This window comes from Chlorocebus sabaeus, chromosome 16 (genome assembly GCF_047675955.1).
Source record: "Chlorocebus sabaeus isolate Y175 chromosome 16, mChlSab1.0.hap1, whole genome shotgun sequence".
Lineage (NCBI taxonomy): Eukaryota > Metazoa > Chordata > Mammalia > Primates > Cercopithecidae > Chlorocebus > Chlorocebus sabaeus.
Window position 1 is genome coordinate 27384065 of NC_132919.1, and position 20110 is coordinate 27404174.

A 20110-nucleotide genomic window follows, 5' to 3' on the forward strand; every position below is an offset into this window, starting at 1 on the left:
GAAATGATCAAGTCCACTGCCCCACTCTGACTGTCCCATGAACCCCACTAATCCAGGACAGACAATCCCAAAGACCTTTCACCCACTACTCCCCGTGCCCTTGACACCTGTCCCCGGCCCTTCATTGCCTAAAGGACTTAGATAGGGATCCTTACTGAGCCCCCAAGCCAGGGTTCTCACATGGTGAGACTCAGATGCCAGGGGTGCCTGAAACTTTGGCACAAATTGAAGTAAAAATTTCCTTTTTTTTTTTTTTTTTTTTTTTTTTTTTAAACACAGAAACCAAAAACCCAAAGCAAAACAAAACAAAACAAAGCAAAAACACTCCAAGGATCACTTGCAGTAAAATCAGGAACAGAAGCATTCTAGAACACTGAGCCAGGCAGCACACAGCTGCTCCACCACCATCAGAAGGCCCTAGGAAAGCCCAGTGCTCCAAACCCGGCCTGACATACCTGGAGGCCTGACCATTTTGAGTCTTCCCTTGGAATCCTGCAGGCCCCACTCCTGGCAGCAGCCAGGTACCCTAGGGACAAGGTTGATGAGGCTCACACAGTTTCTACAAAGGGGTCTAAGGTTTCCCCTACAGCAAAAGCGCTCCCCTGTCCTTCTCCCAGATGCAGGCAACCCTGACTTGCTCGTCTCCTGCCGGGCCACCAATGGCCAAGCCTGCAGGCCCCAGAAGGTGGCCTCTAATAAGCTAGAAAAGGATAGGAAGCACCCAGAAGCTCATCTCTCCCTTTAGCTGGCTGTCTATAAGGCTAGGGCCACAGGAAAAGTCCAGACGAAAGCATCAGAAAACCTCAGGAGCAAGGATGGGTGAACACTAGGATGGATTAATGAAGGAAGTTGCGAAATGACCCTTCCTGGATGGCTTTAGGGACCGGGCACAGGGAAGGGAAGGGTACTAATGTGTCTAAGCATTTATCACCTGCCAACGTCTCACATACGTGAACTTGCCTAACATAAACATGCTTACCTTATATAAAGACCCACAAAATACACAGAATAAAAAGCAAATCTCCTTTCAGCCTGCAATTCTATTCTGCTTCTCAGAGGTAATTGGAGTGAATTCATTGGGTATGCATCTTTCTCCAACTTAACCTTCTCAACCTCTGGGAGGATAGAATAGGCCCATTTCATAGAGACAACGGGTCACTTCCACCAGGAGGCCTCTCCTGATTGCCACCCTTTTCCCCTAGGCAGAACTTCCTCCTGCCCCACTGTATGCCTGCACAGACTTCTGCGATAGCAACTTTTCATTTCTTTATTTAGGTCTATGCGTCCTCAAGGAAAGATTATATTTTATTTATTTAATCCCCCAGTGCCAGCACAGTGCCTGGTCCTTAGGTCAACTTCATTATATATTTACTGAGGGAAAAGTGAACACTGAGGCTCTGAAAGGTGTGATAACTTTGGTAAAACCTGAACCCAGGTCTTTCTGGCTCCAAAGCCCATGCTCTTTCCACTGTAACATGCCCTTTCCCAGACCCACCTGAGCGTGGAGGTGGTTTACATGAACATGGCAACCTCATGAGGAACTCGACAGCCTGAAAGCCTTTGACTAGAAACTCCACCCCACACACTAAAACCTCCAACTAGCAGCCTCTCAGTTCACCAGGAGAAGTACCCCTACCACAGCAACTAGACTTGGCTGGGAGGGAGTGGTAGGCCTTCCTTTAAAGACCCCCTCTCCCTTCCCACCACATTCTCAAAAGCTCAGGGAGGGCCAGGTGCAGTGAGTGGCTCAAGCCTGTAATCCCAGCACTTTGGGAGGCCAAGGCGGGTGGATTACCTGAGGTCAGGAGTTCGAGACTAGCCTGACCAATATGGTGAAACTCCATCTGTACTAAAAATATAAAAATTAGCTAGGCGTGGTGGCAGGCACCTGTAATCCCAGCTACTCAGGAGGCTGAGGCAGGAGAATCACTTGAACCAGGAAGGTGGAGGTTGCAGTGAGCCGAGATAGCGCCATTGCATTCCAGCCTGGGCAACAAGAGTGAAACTCCATTATCAAAAAAAAAAAAAATTAGCCAGGTATGGTGGTGTGTGCCTATGGTCCCAGCTTCTCAGGAGGCTGAGGCGGGAGGATCGCTTGAGCCTATAAGCCTAGACTGCCCCATTGCACTCCAACCTGGGTGACAGAGCAAGACCCGGTCTCAAAAGAAAAAAAAAAAAAAAAACTCAGGAGGCCTTGCTTTCCGGCCAGCACCTCTGGCTCTTCATGGCAGGACAACCACGTTGGCCAGGGTTTAGCTGGGTGGGCTTTTCTGAGCTCAGCAGAAAGGTCCCATACTTCCAGATGCAGGAGGACATGCCTAGTCCTAAGGGACTCCACTTGTCCTCCCCTAGGATGGACCCACTGAGGATACAGACAGACTGGCCTTCTCCTCTCCCAGGCCCTAGTCTCCAACCTGGCCTCTACCCCTTCTCAGTGGGACTTGACTTTCCCATTCAGACTTATGGAAGCGGAGGAGGGAATTTTGATCCAACTGGGGTTTTAAGATCCTCAACTTTACCAACATCTCCCCTAACCTCACCAGACTCAGGAAACACTTGGCCTTCAGCAAACTTAAGAGTAACTGATCCAAATACAGATGCCCCCCAAGAACCTTCCCTAAGGAATCAAAGGGGAAAGAATGTAGCATCTTCCCAGTACTCTGGTGGTCACGTGACCCCCCTCTCCCTCAGTCCCCTACCAGTGGGTCACCAAGACCCCAGAGTCTGACAGTTGCTCAAGTCTGAGATGGCCCTCCATCCCACTGCCTCTACCTGAGTCCAGGTCTCCATCCATTCTCCTAGGATCACAATCACTCCCTCACCACTCTCCCCACAGCCAACTTTGCTACACCCTAGAGCATGCTCCATAAGCAGCCAGAGTAATTTCCTAAAACCTGTTCCTATTGCTCCCTGATTAAACTGCTTCAGTGCCCTTTGGTTAAAGTTCACATTCCCCAGCACGGTTCACAGGGGCCTCCGTGACCTGGCTCCCGTGGATGCCTCCTAGTGCTTCTCTCAACACTCCCTTCCCACTCACCGTCTCCCAGCCTTATTCCTGAAATGTGTGATTCTCTCTCCATAATTTTAGGCCTTGGCATGTGTTTGTGACAGCGTTTCCCTTCCTCTTGCCTCCCCTTCACTCATCTACTACCCAGATGTCAGCTTGCGCTGACCCATCCACAAGACTGGACTTGAAGCCCCTCTGCTGCACTCCTAGCACCAGGACTGGCCCCTGTGGTTGAGTTTCTCAGAGAGTACTGTCATGGTCTGCTGCTGGACCATCTTTCCTGCTAACTATGAGCTCCTTGGGGCTCGGATTATGTGCTGCTCACCGCTGGAGCCCAGGACCTAGTATGCAGTAAGTGCTCAACAAATGCTTCCCTAATGGACGGGTAGGTGGAAGGTAGATGGCAGTAGAAAACGCTGTTCTCCCAGGCCTGCTGGTTGATTTCTACCAGGTCCCAAGTCTACCCTACCACTGTGGCTCACCCCTGCTCCCAGCAGAACCTCATCTAGCAGCTACCAGGACACATGAAGGTGTGAACCCAGCATTCTGGACACACACCATGTGAGAGGGAAACTCAAGGGGCTGTGTCTCCCTGGGGCCTTCTAAACAGGCCATGGAGAGGAGCCGGGGGCCTGGCCACATCTGTGTGCAGGAAGAGAACAGATGGCTAGTCAGCTCCCTCAGAGCTCCCTGGGGACAGGCAATGTGTAGACACAGTTGATGGATGGCCTGATGGCAGGGTGGCCAGCAAGAGCTGTCCCTGTGGGGCTACAGTCATCAGGGTATCCCTCCCAGGAGTCTGGAGGAGGCAGGAAGACTTCTCTTGGCACATAACTGGGATTAGAACTGCTGCCAAGACAGGGAGCAGGAGGAGTAAAAGGAAGAGGAGGAGATAGAGGCTGAGGGTACAGAAGAGGCTGCAGTACCCCACACCACTCCCAGGCCTGTCCCAGGAAGCTGGAAATGCTGGGCTCACCCTGCTCCTCTCTGCTTGTGGCATGAGTCCCCACCACCTACCTGGATGAGAAAAGATACGGGCTTCTTTCAGCCCTATGCGTCTCCTTATCCTGCCACATGGCTCTGGGAGATGCATGGGGATGGGGTTTGCTACTGTGTCCTCTGGCAGATGACACAGGCTGAGGCTTGGGGAAGAAGTCCTCTGGGCACCAGCTGGGCTTACCCCATAGGAGCTAGAGTGAGCCAGCATTTCAGGGATACCAGCTGTAACCTGGAATCCACCAGGGCCTCCAATGCTAAACCATCTACTTCCCCAAGGATGGGATAGCAGCAGCTAGTTGGGAAGGGAAAGCTAGGAAATGTGAGATGCCAGGATGATCCCTGTGCTATAAAGAGAAAACCAAGCAGCATCTGGGATGCCAGGCCCAGGGCCCCATAGAGGCCTTGCTGTGGTTCAGCAGGGAGCTGGCAACAATCCCCTGGGGGATTCATTCTTTAAGAAGAAAATTCCATCTGTTAAAAGCAGTGTTAGCCTGGAAGAACGCAGACAGGCATGGCAACATGTTGCAGTCTTTGCTTCTTTTTTTTTTGGAAATGGAGTTTCGCTCTTATTGCCCAGGCTGGAGTTCAATGGCTTGATCTCGGTTTACCACAACCTCCGCCTCCCAGGTTCAAGTGATTCTCCTACCTCAGCCTCCCGAGTAGCTGGGATTACAGGCATGCGCCACCATGCCCAGCTAATTTTTGTATTTTTAGTAGAGACTAAGTTTCTTCAGGTTGGTCAGGCTGCTCTCAAACTCCCGACCTCAGGTGATCCACCCGCCTTGGCTTCCCAAAGTGCTGGGATTACAGGCGTGAGCCACTGCGCCCAGCCCAGTCTTTGCTTCTGACATAAAGACCCCTCCCTTGTTCTTCCCCCTCTACCTCGTGGTTCTCTGAGTTCCACCTAACCTGGTGGTTAAAACATAGTAGGTGCTCAATGTGTGCTTCTGGAATGAAGAATCCAGGTCTTCCACACAGGCCTCCTCCCATTCACTACGCTTCCCTGACTAGCAAAGCTGCCTAAACCCAGCTAGCTCCGGGTTAAAGGAAGGCCTGGAACCCAACTACAATGCTTCCTGACAGTCTGATCCTGCCACTGCCAGCCCCTCTTCAGGCCCAAGGTGCTGCTGCGTTGAGCAGCCATCCTTAGCAGCTGCTTCCCCTCCCTGGGAGAAAGCTTGGACCGGGACTCTGCCTGTTTCCTCCTGTTAGCACTTCCTCCCAGTTCTGACTTTGACACATCTGGCTGGTCACTTAGTACCAAAAGGTCCTGGTCAGGCAGCAGGGACCATGATCTGGACGATCCTAAAACCCACAGCTGGGAGGGGAAGATGGCCAGGGGTCAACTTGTCCTTCGTATACTATCTCCAGGCAGGACATTCAAACTGCTATGTAGCCACCCTATCAAAAGACCCCTGAGATTAGTGAGCTTGATGCCCCATGGAGATCTGTTCCTCCATCTGATATAAACCTCTCTGCTCCTGTGCCTCCTGCTGCTCTTTTTGCATGGGTAGCTGGGATCTCAGGGACAGTCAGGACATACTATCTGTGCAGGTTTTATCCCTCTTCCTTTTCCAAGTCCATGCTTTTTCTCCTTCTAGGAGAAGTAATAAAGACTCTTGGAGCCCAAGTGACCTTTATAAATCAGATCTAGTTACTCCCCTGCTTCGAACCCATCAATGATCCCATTTCACCGGGATGAAATCTGAATTCCAACTGTGACTTATAAGGTCCTCCATGATCTGCCCCTGCTCTCTCTGCAGCCTCACCTGGTATTCCCTTGCTCACTCAGGGGCAAGAGGAGGCTCTGGCCTGAGGTCATCTTTCCCAAAGATATAATCATACCAGCTGTACATCTCAGATGTTCCATGACAGCCCTAATTTGAAATCATTTGTCTTTTTTATCCCCAAGATCTAAATAACATGGAAATATTGTATTTTACCGTCCAGATTGTCTCTTATATCTGGAAGTGACACATGTTAACCTATACACCCCAATTTAGGGCTCAGGAAATATGGTGCCCAAACCCCTAACCCATCCTTGTAATGGAGAAGCTGAACAATTTCACAGTAATTACTAACCAACAGCAGACCTCTCTCCAGGGCTCCAGAGCTGAAACTAAGGTTCAGGCAGAGTTTGGTCTAGCCCATCACCCTTGAGAAAGGCATTATGCTGAATTCAGTTAGGTCAATCCAACAGACACAGAACACTGGAGGGAACCATAAAACCATGAGGCGGGGCCAAACTGCTCAGAACTCTACCGGAGTGAACCTTTGGGGACTTGTCCTCAGCTCCCAGACACGGTTGAGAGACAAAGGTGTGACTCCTTTAATGTCCTTGTCTTTCTTCATTAGGTTAAACATGGTGGGGGTGATGTTTGTAGGGGTGGCACCCCCAGAGGATAATGAGCATGGGGCACCTTCTCCTGAGCTCATGCTTCCCCACAAGCTCAGAGAGCAGCACGGCTTCCCCACTTACACACTGCCGGGCTCTGATCGCAGCTTGTGGGGACCCTGATTACCCAGTCAAGCACAACAGCAGGAGGTGCCCACATTCCCCATCCCTGCTCAGCCCAGGTGCCCAGGGAAGCACTCACATCGGATGGCTCCCTGCGAGGTCCCTCGCCGCTTCGCAGCCAGCTCCTGCTGAGTTCGCTGAGCTCTGGAATGGGCTGCACCTTGAGCCGTACGCTGTCCCCTGACTGCCGGATCATCTCCACAATTTCATCCCTGGACTTGTTCTCCACATTGTGCCCATTAATCTCCACCAGTCGATCTCCTGGCACCAGCCCCAAGGCCAGGTCCTTGGTGCCTGCACCAGGCTCAGCAAAGTGGACCACCCGCCGATAGGCCTGGCCCTCAGGGCCCCGATCCAGCATGGTTGTGCGCCGCAGGGAGAAGCCAAAGTCTCCAGTGGGCCGTCGTTGCAGCTCCAGCTCCCGGAGGGCAGGTGGGGGCAGGGGCACCACGGGGGGCAGGCGCAGGTCGACTGGGAACTTTTTAGTCACTAGCTCAGGGGCTCGGGATCGGTGCCCTGGTCGAGGGATGCCTGGGCCAGGATGCTGCACCAGCTGTCCCTCTAGAGTCCTCACCTCCACCTGTGGTGAGGGGGCGGCAGAGTGCTCTGAGGGCGTCGAGGTTTCTGAGGCGCTCTCATCCCGGCTACGCTGGGAGAAGGAAAAGCGCTTGACAATCATCTGTGAGTTCTGCTTGGCCAGTGAGCCGAACTTGGCTGCCCGCTGCAGCACCGAGCCGCGGAAGCTGCCCTCCTCACCCTTGAGGTCATCGCTGGAGCTGGCTGTGCTTAGATGGCCCGAGTCCAGGATGATGCTGCCCCGGTTACTGTCGGAGTCAATGTCAGTTAGGTGTAGGTCAGAGCCGCTGGCCACCTTGATAGGGATGGGGTTGGAGATTTCCAGGCGCGTCTTGGATTCACGCTTGGAGGAGCGGTTCAGGTTGAAGAAGCCGCGTCGCAGGCTCATCTCCTCCAGGCTCCGAAGCTCTGCCGCTGACATCCGCTCCTTTTTCTCCTTTTTCTCCTTCTTCTCCTTCCGCCCGCCATCTTTGTCCTTGTCTTTCTTCATTAGGTTAAACATGGTGGGGGTGCTGTTTGTATGGGGTAGCACCCCCAGAGGATTATGAGTGCTTAGCACAGGGCCTTGGTGCCCCACTTTGCTGCTGCAAACAGAAACACAGAGAGAGAAAGGTTATTCGAACAGAGCCTCGTGTGTCTCTAGTCCAGACATAACCAAATGATACAGCTACTCCTCAGTGGGTGCTAGCTATGTGCCAGGCACTCTGCTTTACCCACTATTGTCTCCATTGATTTAATCCTTACAACCTTTCTATAGGTAGTTACTATTATTACCCCATTTTATAAATAAGGAAACTTGAGGTTTAGATAAGGCGGTAAAAGCCCAGATTCCAAAGCCTGTCATTTCCTTGATTCCTTGATAGACCAAGGCTTAGGTGTACCTGGAGGTAGTATGTGGGAGATCTGACCTCCTGGTAAGAGAATACTTCAAGCCAACCTGGGACCTGACTTAAGATTCAAACACAGGCCGGGCAGGGTGGCTCATGCCTGTAATCCTAGCACTTTGGGAGGCTGAAGCAAGAGGATCGATTGAACTCAGAAGTTTAAGACCAGCCTGGACAACATAGTGAGATCCTATTTCTACAAAAATATTTTAAAAATTAGCCAGGCGTGGTGGTGCATGCCCACAGTCCTAGCTACTTGGGAATCTGAGGATTGCTTGAGCCCAGGAGGTTGAGGTTGCAGTGAACTATGATCACACTACTCCAGCCTGGGCAACACAGTGAGACCCTGTCTCAAAAAAAAAAACAAGATTCAAACTCAAAGGAAAAAGAAAAGGGACTTAATGCAACATCACCTCCCACAGACAATATTCGTTTAAGCAACAGACATCCCATTCTTTGGTCTCTTTCCTGAGCCTGTTATCCCTAGAGTAGCACCCTTAGCCACCGCCTAACAGAAGACCTCAAAGGAATCAACATTTATTTAATGACCACCCCTGCCTAGGCCTAATACCAGGTACTTTACATGCACTATCTCCTCTGAACCTCACAGCATTCCTGCAAGGTAGGTATCATTATTTCCACTGTACAAAGGAGGAAAATGGGACACAGAAAATTAAGTATGTGTTAGTCGTCATACAGTTAATAAATGGTGATGTTGGGATTCAGTGGCAAATATTGTGTTCTTTCTAGGGCCTGGGTGACCAAAGTAAAGCAGCAAGAGAAGGAAGGGAAGTTCCAGACCAAACAGAGGATAGACAGCTGCGAGGTGGGGGTGGGGTAGGGTCCACTGGATAAACAGGATCCTAAAAAATTCACATCCTTTTCCCCAGACCAACACCTAAATATAGCCCCAGGAAGAAAGCTGTGGTAGCCTGAAAGAAAATCCCAGTCCCAGGGTGTGTGCAACATACCCACCAACCTACACAACCCCCTGCACATCTAACAGGACAGGACTGATAAAAACCTGGTGGGAAAGAGTTGAGAGAGTCTTTCTTGTTCTAACCAGCAGGGAACAAGAAGAAGAAATAGGCCATGTCACCTAATTGGAAATTAAATGACATTTTTTTCTCTCTCTGAAAGTCTACCCCTCTGAGTTTCAGACATGGGATCTATAATCTCATCCCTTCTAGTAATGGCCTCTTGCCAGGCCCTGGACAGGCCTTTCCTCTCTGTGTGTCCCACCCCCACAACCAAGCAGGGCCCTCCAGGATCTCCAGTCTACTGAGAGGGACCACCCTTCAACCCTGGTACAATACTCAGGAAGGTATCAAGGTCAGAAATTCCCAAAGGCCCTAGTGCAATGGCTAATTGCTTCCCCCTGCCCAGCATCCTGACTTGTGCTGCCCCTGGCATACCATCTCATCTCCTTTCTAGAGCAGTGCTGTCCATAAGAAATATAATTCAAGGCCAGGTGCAGTGGCTCATGCCTGTAATCCCTAATACTTTAGGAGGCTGAGGCAGGCAGATCACTTGAGGTCAGAAGTTCAAGACCACTCATGCCTATAATCCCAGCACTTTGGGAGGCCAAGGCGGGCGGATCACCTGAGGTTAAGAGTTAGAGACTAGCCTGGCCAACATAGTAAAACCCCGTGTCTACTAAAAACACAAAAATGAGCCAGGCGTGATGGTGCACGCCTGTAATCCCAGCTATTCAGGTGGCTGAGGCATGAGAATCACTTAACCCAGGAGGCAGAGGTGGCGCCATCTCAGCTCACTGCAACCTCCACCTACCAGGTTCACGCCATTCTCCTGCCTCAGCCTCCCAAGTAGCTGGGACTACAGGTGCCTGCCACCACGCCCGGCTAATTTTCTGTATTTTTAGTGGAGACAGGTTTTCACCGTGTTAGCCAGGATGGTCTCAATCTCCTGACCTTGTGATCTGCCTGCCTCGGCCCCCCAAAGTGCTGGGATTACAGGCATGAGCCACCACGCCCAGCCTTGAACTTGTTGGTTCTAAATGCTACATGCACAGTAGCTGGGAGTTAGAAAACAGGAAATCTAGGGCCGAAAAGGCACACAGCCAGGGGCCTTGGCCAGGTAGTCTGAACTGATTTGGGGTGGGGGGGTACCTGACAGCCAGCATTCTCTCTTCAGGGCTCTACTGTGACAAGGGGAGTCTCTCTCCTCCTGAATGTTGATGGGGTGTGGCACAGACCTACCATAAACCAAGATGTGGGATCTTCAGCTGTTACCGCCCACCTTATATCTCACCCACCACTGCTTGGATCATCTTAAAGGGATGGTTTAGAAGATAACTCCAGGGGCACTTGTGGGAGAAATGAAGAAAAAAAATCCACCTTGGGGACTTGGATGGGACAACAAGAGTATCTTGGCCTCAGTCCAACCACAGAGAACCCAACTGACTATAATGCTGTCCCACCAAGACACCCAATTCTCGGTCTATAATGCTTACCCAATCCTGGCTCTTCGCTAGGGGCTAGGTCGCTGAGTAGCATGAGTGGAAAGGAGCTCCCAGAATTCTAGGATCTTTGGGCTGGAAAGGTCCCTGAAAAAGTCTCAGCAAAAGCTTGTTCCTCACTGCCATTGTGGCAGTCAGGACAGCAGATGGTCACAGCAGCAGCACAAGGAATGGCGTGCTGGCCAGAAGTTTTAGGAGATTTGGTATCTAGGCCTGGATCTGCCAAAAAATCACTGGGGAACCTTGAGCCTGTCACTCTGCTCAAGGTTGAACTACAGTATGATCTAGATCTCTTCTGGCTCTAAAATTCTAAATATCTAAGTCTCCTGTGGACACAGGTTAAGTTATTAACCTTCTGCCAAAGGCACCCTTCTCATTCCAACCCTGGGGCCTTCAGAGAATTGCGGCTACGTCAGCCCTGCCCTCACCACCTCTGTCCTGCCACCACCGTCTACACAGCTCACAAGGCACCTCTTCCCCACCACCATCCCCATAATCGTCAGGCCTGGCTGTGGACGTTCTCTCCTGACTCTAGACCTGTCTGGCTGCCTGCAGCCTCCCGTCCAGGATCAGATCTACAATGCAACTGCTGCTCTATCGCCTTCTTGTAGACCTTACACTTTCTGGCACCTCCTGGCCTCAGGTCCAAAGTCTCCAACAGCTCTGATACCACCACCTTCCTACTCCCTATCCGAGGCTGTAGTTTCTATCTGCCTCCCCTTCCTCTCCTACCCTCTCCCTCCACTCCAGTGAAGGTAACCTTACAATTTTCCTGACCTCCTTTTCTGCGTTTCTCTCCTCACCGTACTCTAAGAAGTTTTTCTTAATTTTAAGAAAAGGAAAGCATCTATGTAAGTTAGGGTATGGACCCGAATTATCTTGATCTTACTATCCCCAAAAACAAAAGGAAAGTACAATCTGTCAACTTATCTGCTCTATCACTTTAAGAGAGTAAGCATCCTGAAGGCAATGACCATTCAACTCAAATATACATCTATCTGTCCATTAGAGAGTGCATAAACAATGTTCATATTCATACAATGGAATACTACTCAGCAAGAAAAAGGAAACAACTAAAGATACACACAATAGGGATTAACTTCAAAATCATGATTTCAAGTGAGAGGGAAAGAAGTCTTTGACAAAGAGTACATAATGGTATGATGCTTTTTTTTTTTTTTTTTTTTTTTTTTTGAGGCGGAGTTTCGCTCTGTCGCCCAGGCTGGAGTGCAGTGGCCGGATCTCAGCTCACTGCAAGCTCCGCCTCCCGGGTTCACGCCATTCTCCTGCCTCAGCCTCCCGAGTAGCTGGGACTACAGGCGCCCGCCACCTCGCCCGGCTAGCTTTTTGTATTTTTTAGTAGAGACGGGGTTTCACCGGGTTAGCCAGGATGGTCTTGATCTCCTGACCTCGTGATCCGCCCGTCTCGGCCTCCCAAAGTGCTGGGATTACAGGCTTGAGCCACCGCGCCCGGCCGGTATGATGCTCTTTATATGAAGTTCTAGTGCAGGCAAAACTAACCTATGGTGGGGGTAGGAGTGGGATCACATGAGGGAACTTTTTGGGGTGATGTTCATGTCCTATATATTGATAGCGGTTTGGGTTGATAAGTATATGCATTTGTCAAGTCATCAAATGGTGCACATAAGATTTGTGCGTTCAGTCAGGCACGGTGGCTCACATCTGTAATCCCAGCACTTTGGGAGGCCAAGGTGGGTGGATCACGAGGTCAGGAGATCGAGACCATCCTGAAACCCATCTCTACTAAAAATACAAAAAATTAGCCGGGCATGGTGGCACGCGCCTGTAGTCCCAGCTACCAGGACGGCTGAGGCAGGAGAATCGCTTGAACCTAGGAGGCGTAGGTTGCAGTGAGCCAAGATCGCGCCACTGCACTCTAATCTGGGAGACAGAGCGAGACTCCGTCTCAAAAAAAGAAAAAAGAAAAAAAAAAAGATTTGTGCATTCATTGTTTGTAAATATTCACTCAAAAGAACTACAAATAAATATTGAACTCTAGTGAATTATATATATGTTAAAGTATTTGGGGCGAAATATACTGATGTCTACATTTTACTTTGAAATGCATAAAATTTTAAGACAGCTTGATGAGGTTGGGCAAGGTGGCTCACACCTATAATCCCAACACTTTGGGAGGCCAAGACGGGCAGATCGCTTGAGCTCAGGAGTTGGAGACAAGCCTGGGCAACGTGGCAAAGCCCTATCTCTACTCAAAATACAAAAAAGTATCTGGATGTGGTGGTGCCTGCCTGTGGGAACTACTTGGGAGGCTAAGGTGGGAAGATCACCTGAGCCTGGGAGGTCGAGGCTACAGTGAGCCACAATCATGCCATTGCATTCCAGCCTGGGTAACAGAGTGAGACCCTGTCTCAAAAAAAAAAAACAAAAAAAAAAACCATAGCCTGATGGATGGACCAAGGGATAAAGATATGTAAAAGCAAGGATAGGAAAATGTTAATTGTAGAATCTAGGAGATGAAGAGTATTCATTGCAAAATTCTTTAACTTTTCTGAATGTTTGCAGGTCATTGTGATAAAATTTTGGGAAAAAATATGTATCTATCAGTCACTTCCTAAAGGCAAGCAACATAAAGATAAATAAGCCCAGTGTCAGATCTCAGGCTTTGGATATCAAGTAACAAACCTGTGAACAAATCTGAGTAAATAGGGCCAGGTGCGATGGCTCATGCCTGTAATCCTAGCACTCTGGGAGGCCGAGGAGGGCAGATCACCTGAGATCAGGTGTTCGAAAGCAGCCTGGTCAACATGGTGAAACCTCATCTCTACTAAAAGTAGCTGGGCATGGTGGCATGCACCTGTAATCCCAGTTACTCAGGAAGCTGAGGCAGGAGAATCGCTGGAACCTGGGAGGCAGAGGTTGCAGTGAGCTGAGATCGCACCACTGCATTCCAGCCTGGGCGATAGAACAAGACTCCGTCTAAAAAAAAAAATTAAATACAAATGAAAAAAAATCTGAGTAAATAGCTATGCAATCTCAGGCAAGTCACTTAAGGCCTCCATGCCTCCATTTCCTCATCTGTAAAATGCAGATAATAATGGTACCTACCACCAAAAGGTGGCGGAATTAAATGAAATACATTTAATTACCCTCAGAGCGGTACCTAATAGTAGCAGGGCACATTTTTTGCCATCTAAATGGGACAGCAGAGAGGATAACAGAGTGCACAAATGACCATCAGCACAAGTATGACTAAAATAAGTCAAAACCTTTGTACACGGAAAGTAAAGTCCAAAGAAGTGAAGGTAACTTGATAAGCACAAGGCCAAGCTGGATCACACTGACTTGAGTCCAGAGGGCCCACATAGCTAGTGCCAAGGATACTATGGACAGGCAATTTGTAGGGACAGAAATACAAATGGCCAACAAACATGAACAGGTATTCAGCCTCCACAATATTCACAGACATGTGAAATTGAGGTATACTATTTTCAATTAGCAGTTTAGTAAAAACTATGAAGGTTGATAACATCAATCAATTAGGGCATGGGATGCAGGGAGTCTCATAAGTCTTGGTGGAAACACAAACTGGTAGGTTGGTGCAAAAGTAATTGTGGTTTTTGCCGTTAACTTTTAATGGCAAAAACCTCAATTACTTTTGCACCACCTAATATATTTTCAGAGGTCAAGTTAGTGGTATCTATGAGAAAAAAAATTTTTTTTAAGAGACAAGGTCTTGCTTTGTCACCCAGGCTGGAGTTTGGTGGCTCAATCATAGATCACTGCAGCCTTGAACTCCTGGGCTCAAGTGATCCCCCTGTCTCAGCCTCCTCAGTAGCTGGGACTACAGGTGTGTGCCACCATTACTGGCTAACTTTTTAAAAATTGTTTTAGACACAGGGTCTTGCTATTCTGTCCAGGCTGGTCTCAAACTCCTGGCGCCAAGCAATCCTCCTGCCTCAGCCTCCTGAGTAGCTAGGATTACAGGCACCACCACTGCACCTGGCATATGAAAATATTTATGTACATATTCTTTGGGCAATTCCATTATAAGACATCTATAGGTACATTCACATAATACACATGGCTAACCCTTGCAGCATTGTTTATAATAGCAAGTCTATAAATATAAAAGTCCTTACTAGAGAATAGTAAAACTGGCCAGGTGCAGTGACTCAGGCCTCTAATTCCAGCACTTTGGGAGGCCAAGGCAGGAGGACTGCTTGAGCCCAGGAGTTTGAGACCAGCCTGGACAACATAGTGGGACTCTGACTCCACAAATTTTTTTTAAAAAGTAGCTAAGCAGTGGTGCACACCTGTAATACCAGCTACTTGAGAGGTTGACGTGGGAGAATATCACTTGAGCCTAGGAGGTCAAGGCTGCATGAGCCAAGATTCATGCTACTGTGCTCCAGCCTGGGTAGAGGGAGATTATGTCTAAAAAAAAAAAAAAAAAAAAAAAAAAAAAAGGCTAGGCATGGTGGCTCACACCTATAATCCCAACATTTTGGGAGGCCGAGACAGGTGGATCACTTGAGGTCAGGAGTTCAAGACCAGCCTGGCCAATATGGTGAAACCCCATCTTTACTAAAAACACAAAAATTTGCCAGTGTAGTGGCACACCTGTAATCCCAGCTACTCAGGAGGCTGAGGCAGAAGAATCACTTGAATCCAGGAGGTGGAGGTTGCAGTGAGCCAAGATCATGCCATTGCACTCCAGCCTGCACGAGAGGGCGAGACTCCATCTCAAAAAAAAAAAAAAAAAAAAAGGCTAAATTATACAACTGAGCAGTTGTATAATTAAAAGTAAAAAGAATGAAGTAGATTTGTATACACTGACCTGGAAATATTCTATACTATATTGTTAAGTGAAAAAACAGGTTGCAGGATAGTTTATAATTTTGCTAAAATTTAAAAACCTATATTACATGTACATTTGTACAATATTTGCATATGTGTAGGAAAAACGTATGCTCTGGGGAGGAGACTGGAATTTTAGAAGGGTCAAATAGACTTGTGTTTCATCCGTATTTTAATTTTTTTTTCTTTTTTTAAATAATAGAGATGGGGTCTCACCATGTTGGTCAGGCTAATCTTGAACTCCTGGCTTCAAGCAGTCCACACACCTTGGCCTCCAAAGTGCTGGGATTATAGGCATGGGCCACCACATCCAGGCTATATTTTAATTTTTTATAAGAACATTCATCTGGTAAATGTGTATTTGCTTACACCTAGGAGCTTTAGGGAGTCGGATTATCTATCATTTTTCCTCTACCTTTCTTTCATCTTTTTTTTTTTTTGAGACAGGGTCTCACTGTGTCCTCCAGGCTAGAGTGTGGTCGTGCAATCTCAGTTCACTGCAGCCTTAACCTCCTGGGGCTCAAGCCATCCTTCCCACTTCAGCCTCCTGAGTAGCCGGGACTACAAGCATGCCCCACCACACCCAGCTAATTTTTGTATTTTTTGTAGAGACAGGGTCTCTCCATGTTGCCCAGCCTGGTCTCAAATTCCTGGGCTCAAGTGATCTGCCTATCTCGACCTCCCAAAGTCCTGGGATTACAGGTGTGAGCCACTGCGTCTGGCCTCCTATAGGAAATTTTAAAATAGTTATATAAGATGATATTTTATATAACATATATTAAACTATAAACATACATAATGCCTAAAATATATATAATAAGCTTTTAAAAAGCAGTCTGGCCAGGCGCAGTGGCTCATGCGTGTAATCCCAGCACTTTGGGAGGACGAGGCAGGTGGATGACGAGGTCAGGAGTTCAAGACCAGTCTAGCCAAGATGGTGAAACCCCGTCTCTACTAAAAATACAAAAAAGTAGCGGGGCGTGGTGGTGGGCGCCTGTAATCCCAGCTACTCAGGAGGCTGAGGCAGAGAATCGCCTGAACCCGGGAGGCGGAGCTTGCAGTGAGCCGAGATCAGGCCACTGCACTCCAGCCCCAGCAACAGAGCAAGACTCCTCAAAAAAAGCAGCAAGTCTGGAAAAATTCGATCCAAAAATCGATCAGTGGTCATCTCTGGAGAGTAGGGGAGAAGAAGGGTAACACTTTAGTAACGCTTTAGCTTTCTGCCTAATGATTCAACTTTTTTCCAGACTAAAATAAATGCCTGGACAAACTAGTAGGTAATCTACTAGCAGTAAAGCTGCAAACAGGGTAATAGTCAGTTTAAGGATTGCCTTCATGTCTTGAAATCAAGTTTCAGTGGCTTAGGGGACTTAGTTAAAATAGAGCTCACTGGTGTCTTGTGGCTGTAAGTGGGGACACATTTAAATGGGTCACCCTGCAGCTAGCAAAAGAAAGAAAGAAAAAAAAAACCCAGGAAATGGAAACTATAACGTTAGAGTCCCAAGACAAGGGTGCCCAGACTTGGCTGTGGCGGATAGATTCTTAGGTCAGTCCTCCTACCCCTACACCACACTCATAAATAAATACAAAGGAAATACTTTCCCGGGAGAGCCAGGCTCTCTCCCTTGACCTCTGACCTCCCTGAGTGGCCGTTTCCTCCAGCCCCGGGGCCCCCATCCCGGCTCTGCCCCGCGCCCAGGGTTGTAGCGGCGGCCGGCGGGGTCGCCAGCACCTGGCCTGGCCGGGCGCTCCAGGGTGAGCCTCCTCCCGGCTGGCTGTGCTGAGCTCCGCAGTGCCGGGTGACTCCCTGCCAGGTCACACGGAGCTTATCTGGCTCCAGGTGTGCTCCCTCACTCCGACTGCACGCTTCTCACGTGACATCAGCCGGCCCTCCCGCCGCCGCGCGGTGAGCCGGGCGGCCCTCGGCGTTTCCCGGTGGCTGGGCCGGCGCAACCGCCCGCGGCGCTTCCCGCTGCGATCCCATCTCCCCCGGAACGCAGCAATCCGGCGGGCAAGGGACGAACGCAAGGGGGAGAGAGCTCCTGCGGCCCCGCCAAGTCCCCCGCTGCTCTTCCAGGTGCACCGGCGGTCGCTCAGCTCAGCTAATAGCCCCTTCCGTGTGACCTTGAGCAAGTCCCCTCCCCTCTCTAGGCCTTCACTATTTCAGCTACAGTATCTTCAAGAGCCTGAGAGCTCAGACTTGGCCCTCAGCCTCTGCTGGGGAGGTATTCTGCTCAACCACACACTGCAGGTTGTAATCCCGCTCTACCTCCGACTTGCTGTGTGACCTTCAGCCCATCATCTAACCTCTCTGAATATCAGAGAATAATCACAATAATCACTTGTAAGTGATGATAAAGTACTTGGCAGAGAGAAAGGGCCCTGGGTCCTGTAAAATCATCAGTCCAACAACCAAAACTGCTTCCTGACTCTAAAGTTTGAAATGTCAAGGGAAATTGACATTTTACAAGCCCTGCATGCAATTCCTACTTCAAGAGAAGGGCAGGGAAGTGAAGGTGGGGAGTGGAGGCTCACCAGGTCTGCTCAACACTGCTCCCAATCTAGCTCCTACCTCAGCACCTCCCCACCTCCTCTCATTCAAGCCACCTTGGAAAATGCTAGGGGGAAAAAAGGTGATAGGCGTGGGGTGTGCAGATCTTAAAGCACCCAGGGGTCTGACCCTAAAGCAGAACTTAAACTCCATCAAGCCCCCTACCAATCCCAAGTCCTGTGGGAACCTGTCAATTACAGCAGACAGTGGGCTGGGCCCTCCTACTGCCCCAAACCTTTAAACTACAACCAGCTAGAGCCCCTCGGTTTTCCCACCATACTCAGGCCTGGGACCCCGGGCCACCAACAAAACCCAGCTCACATGGATGCTCTGGTTCTTGCCTGTGGCGTCCACTCCAGGTGAGAGGATCTGGCTGGGAAGGTCTCTACTTTCAAGGAGTAAGAACAACCCTGCTGCCCTGGAGACCTGTGACACACCAAGTCCGGATGAAGGCTTCCTGAGTTCCAACAACTCCCAGCTCCACCTCAGCAGGGTGGATTCTCCCTTTCACAGGAGCCCCAGTTCTGCCCCACCCAGTCCACCTTTAGGTACCTGCCTTTGGGGAGCCCAGAGTTTTCAGGCCTAGTTTCTGAAGACACATGCCCTCCTCAATGAACAGCCACTACCAGGGCCAGTGAGGGGGCCTCCAGGGAACTGGCTGGCTACCCAGATGGCCCAGGAGTGAGGCTGAGAGACCAGGTGGGAGTCAGGAAGGGCATAACCCACATGAGGAAAGTCTGGGGCGCAGGAGGAAGTCCTCAGGCACGCACTCTAGCACCTGGGCCAGGCCAGGAGAGAGTAAACAAACTAGACACTCAGCTACCAGGCACCAGGTCATCAGCTGTTCAAAGCTCAAAGCTCCCAAAGTAAGTGACCACCAGCCTGTGGCCCCTTCAATGCCCACCCTCCACCCCCACCTACAACCCTTCTCATTCCCCTAATCCCCTCAATACAATAGCTGCCCCCAAAGCCATGGTTTTCCTGGAATTGAGGCCACAACCCCGATGTCCTCAACCCAAAATGGACAAGCACACCTCCACCCGAGGCTATATATAACCCGTCTGTCAAATCCAGAAACCAGGAGGATGTTTCCTGGAAAGCCTTCATCACAAAAAAACAGAGGGGAAGCTGAGGAGGTGGGAAGCCATGGACAAAGAGCCAGTGAGGCTTGTCAGGAAGCCAGAGACCTCAGGAGAGCAACTTTCAATATCCCCAAATAGAAAGTAGCCCCTGAACTAAAAAGGGTGGGGAACATTAGGCCAGGCCTGTTGCTACGACAACAGGGCACCAATCTGCTCAAGAAAAGGGCTCCAAAGCACAAGGAAAAGGCAGCTTGATTCAATGGGCTCTGTACTCACCGTCCTCCTCAGATGATCTTGCTTTTTTTGTTTTTTTGAGACAGTTTCACTCTTGTTGCCCAGGCTGGAGTGCAATGGCGCGATCTCAGCTCACCACAACCTCCGCCTCCCAGGCTCAAGAAATTCTCCTGCCTCAGCCTCCCAAGTAGCTAGGATTACAGGCATACACCACCACGCCTGGCTAATTTTGTATTTTTAGTAGAGATGGGGTTTATCCATGTTGAGGTTGGTCTCAAACTCCTGACCTCAGGTGATCCGCCCGCCTGGGCCTCCCAAAGTGCTGGGATTACAGGTGTGAGCCACCGCGCCCGGCCTGATCTCTGATCTCGCTCTTAATCATCCAGGTGGCCTCCCCTCCCTTCCAGCGCACCCCAGTGCATACACAATTCCCAGAGCTCACTCGCCACAGGGGCACTGATGAGGTCTTCTCGGCCACAGACACGCCAGGGGCTCCAAAAGACAAGACGAACCCACACTAACTACCCAAGTCATTGGCAGGGTGAAGCAGGGAGGGAACCCAATTCTTTAATTCTGGGTGGCCATCTGAGGGCATGAAGGCCCTAACCAGGACAGTCTCTCTCAGGAAGCATTCCCCGAGCCCTCCCTACACAAACACACACTATGAGGCCAGCGCCAAACACATGCCCCATTGGTCAAGTGGCCAGGCAAAACGAATACGGGCTCAAAAACAAACTGGCTGTCTTCCTCCCCATCTCCCCCTCCCCCCACCTCTGGCTCATTCTGGCCGCAACCTTTCCAACTAATCAGTAAGACACATGTGCCTTGCAATAGGGCAACTCCCCCATCTCCACCCCCACAACAAAGCCCCAATGCCTGGCCTGTCCCTGCGGGCCTTATCGCACCCAGGAACATGACCCACACTCCTGGCCAGGCTTGGG

At 49.9% G+C, this 20110-nt stretch overlaps 1 protein-coding gene across 5 annotated transcripts in view; it reads right to left on the minus strand.

The window, feature by feature from the left end:
- Positions 1-20110, minus strand: part of MYO18A (myosin XVIIIA) — a 105511-nt gene that overhangs the window by 84423 nt on the left and 978 nt on the right. For 4 of the 5 annotated variants that reach the window (XM_073004789.1, XM_073004791.1, XM_073004790.1 and 1 more), the window contains exon 2: positions 6604-7684. In XM_073004789.1, the coding sequence (XP_072860890.1) occupies positions 6604-7602 (999 nt within the window). In that variant the 5' untranslated portion in view covers positions 7603-7684. Of the gene's footprint in view, positions 1-6603; positions 7685-19211; positions 19925-20110 lie in introns of those variants that run through there. The other variant, XM_073004788.1, reaches the window with a different exon arrangement.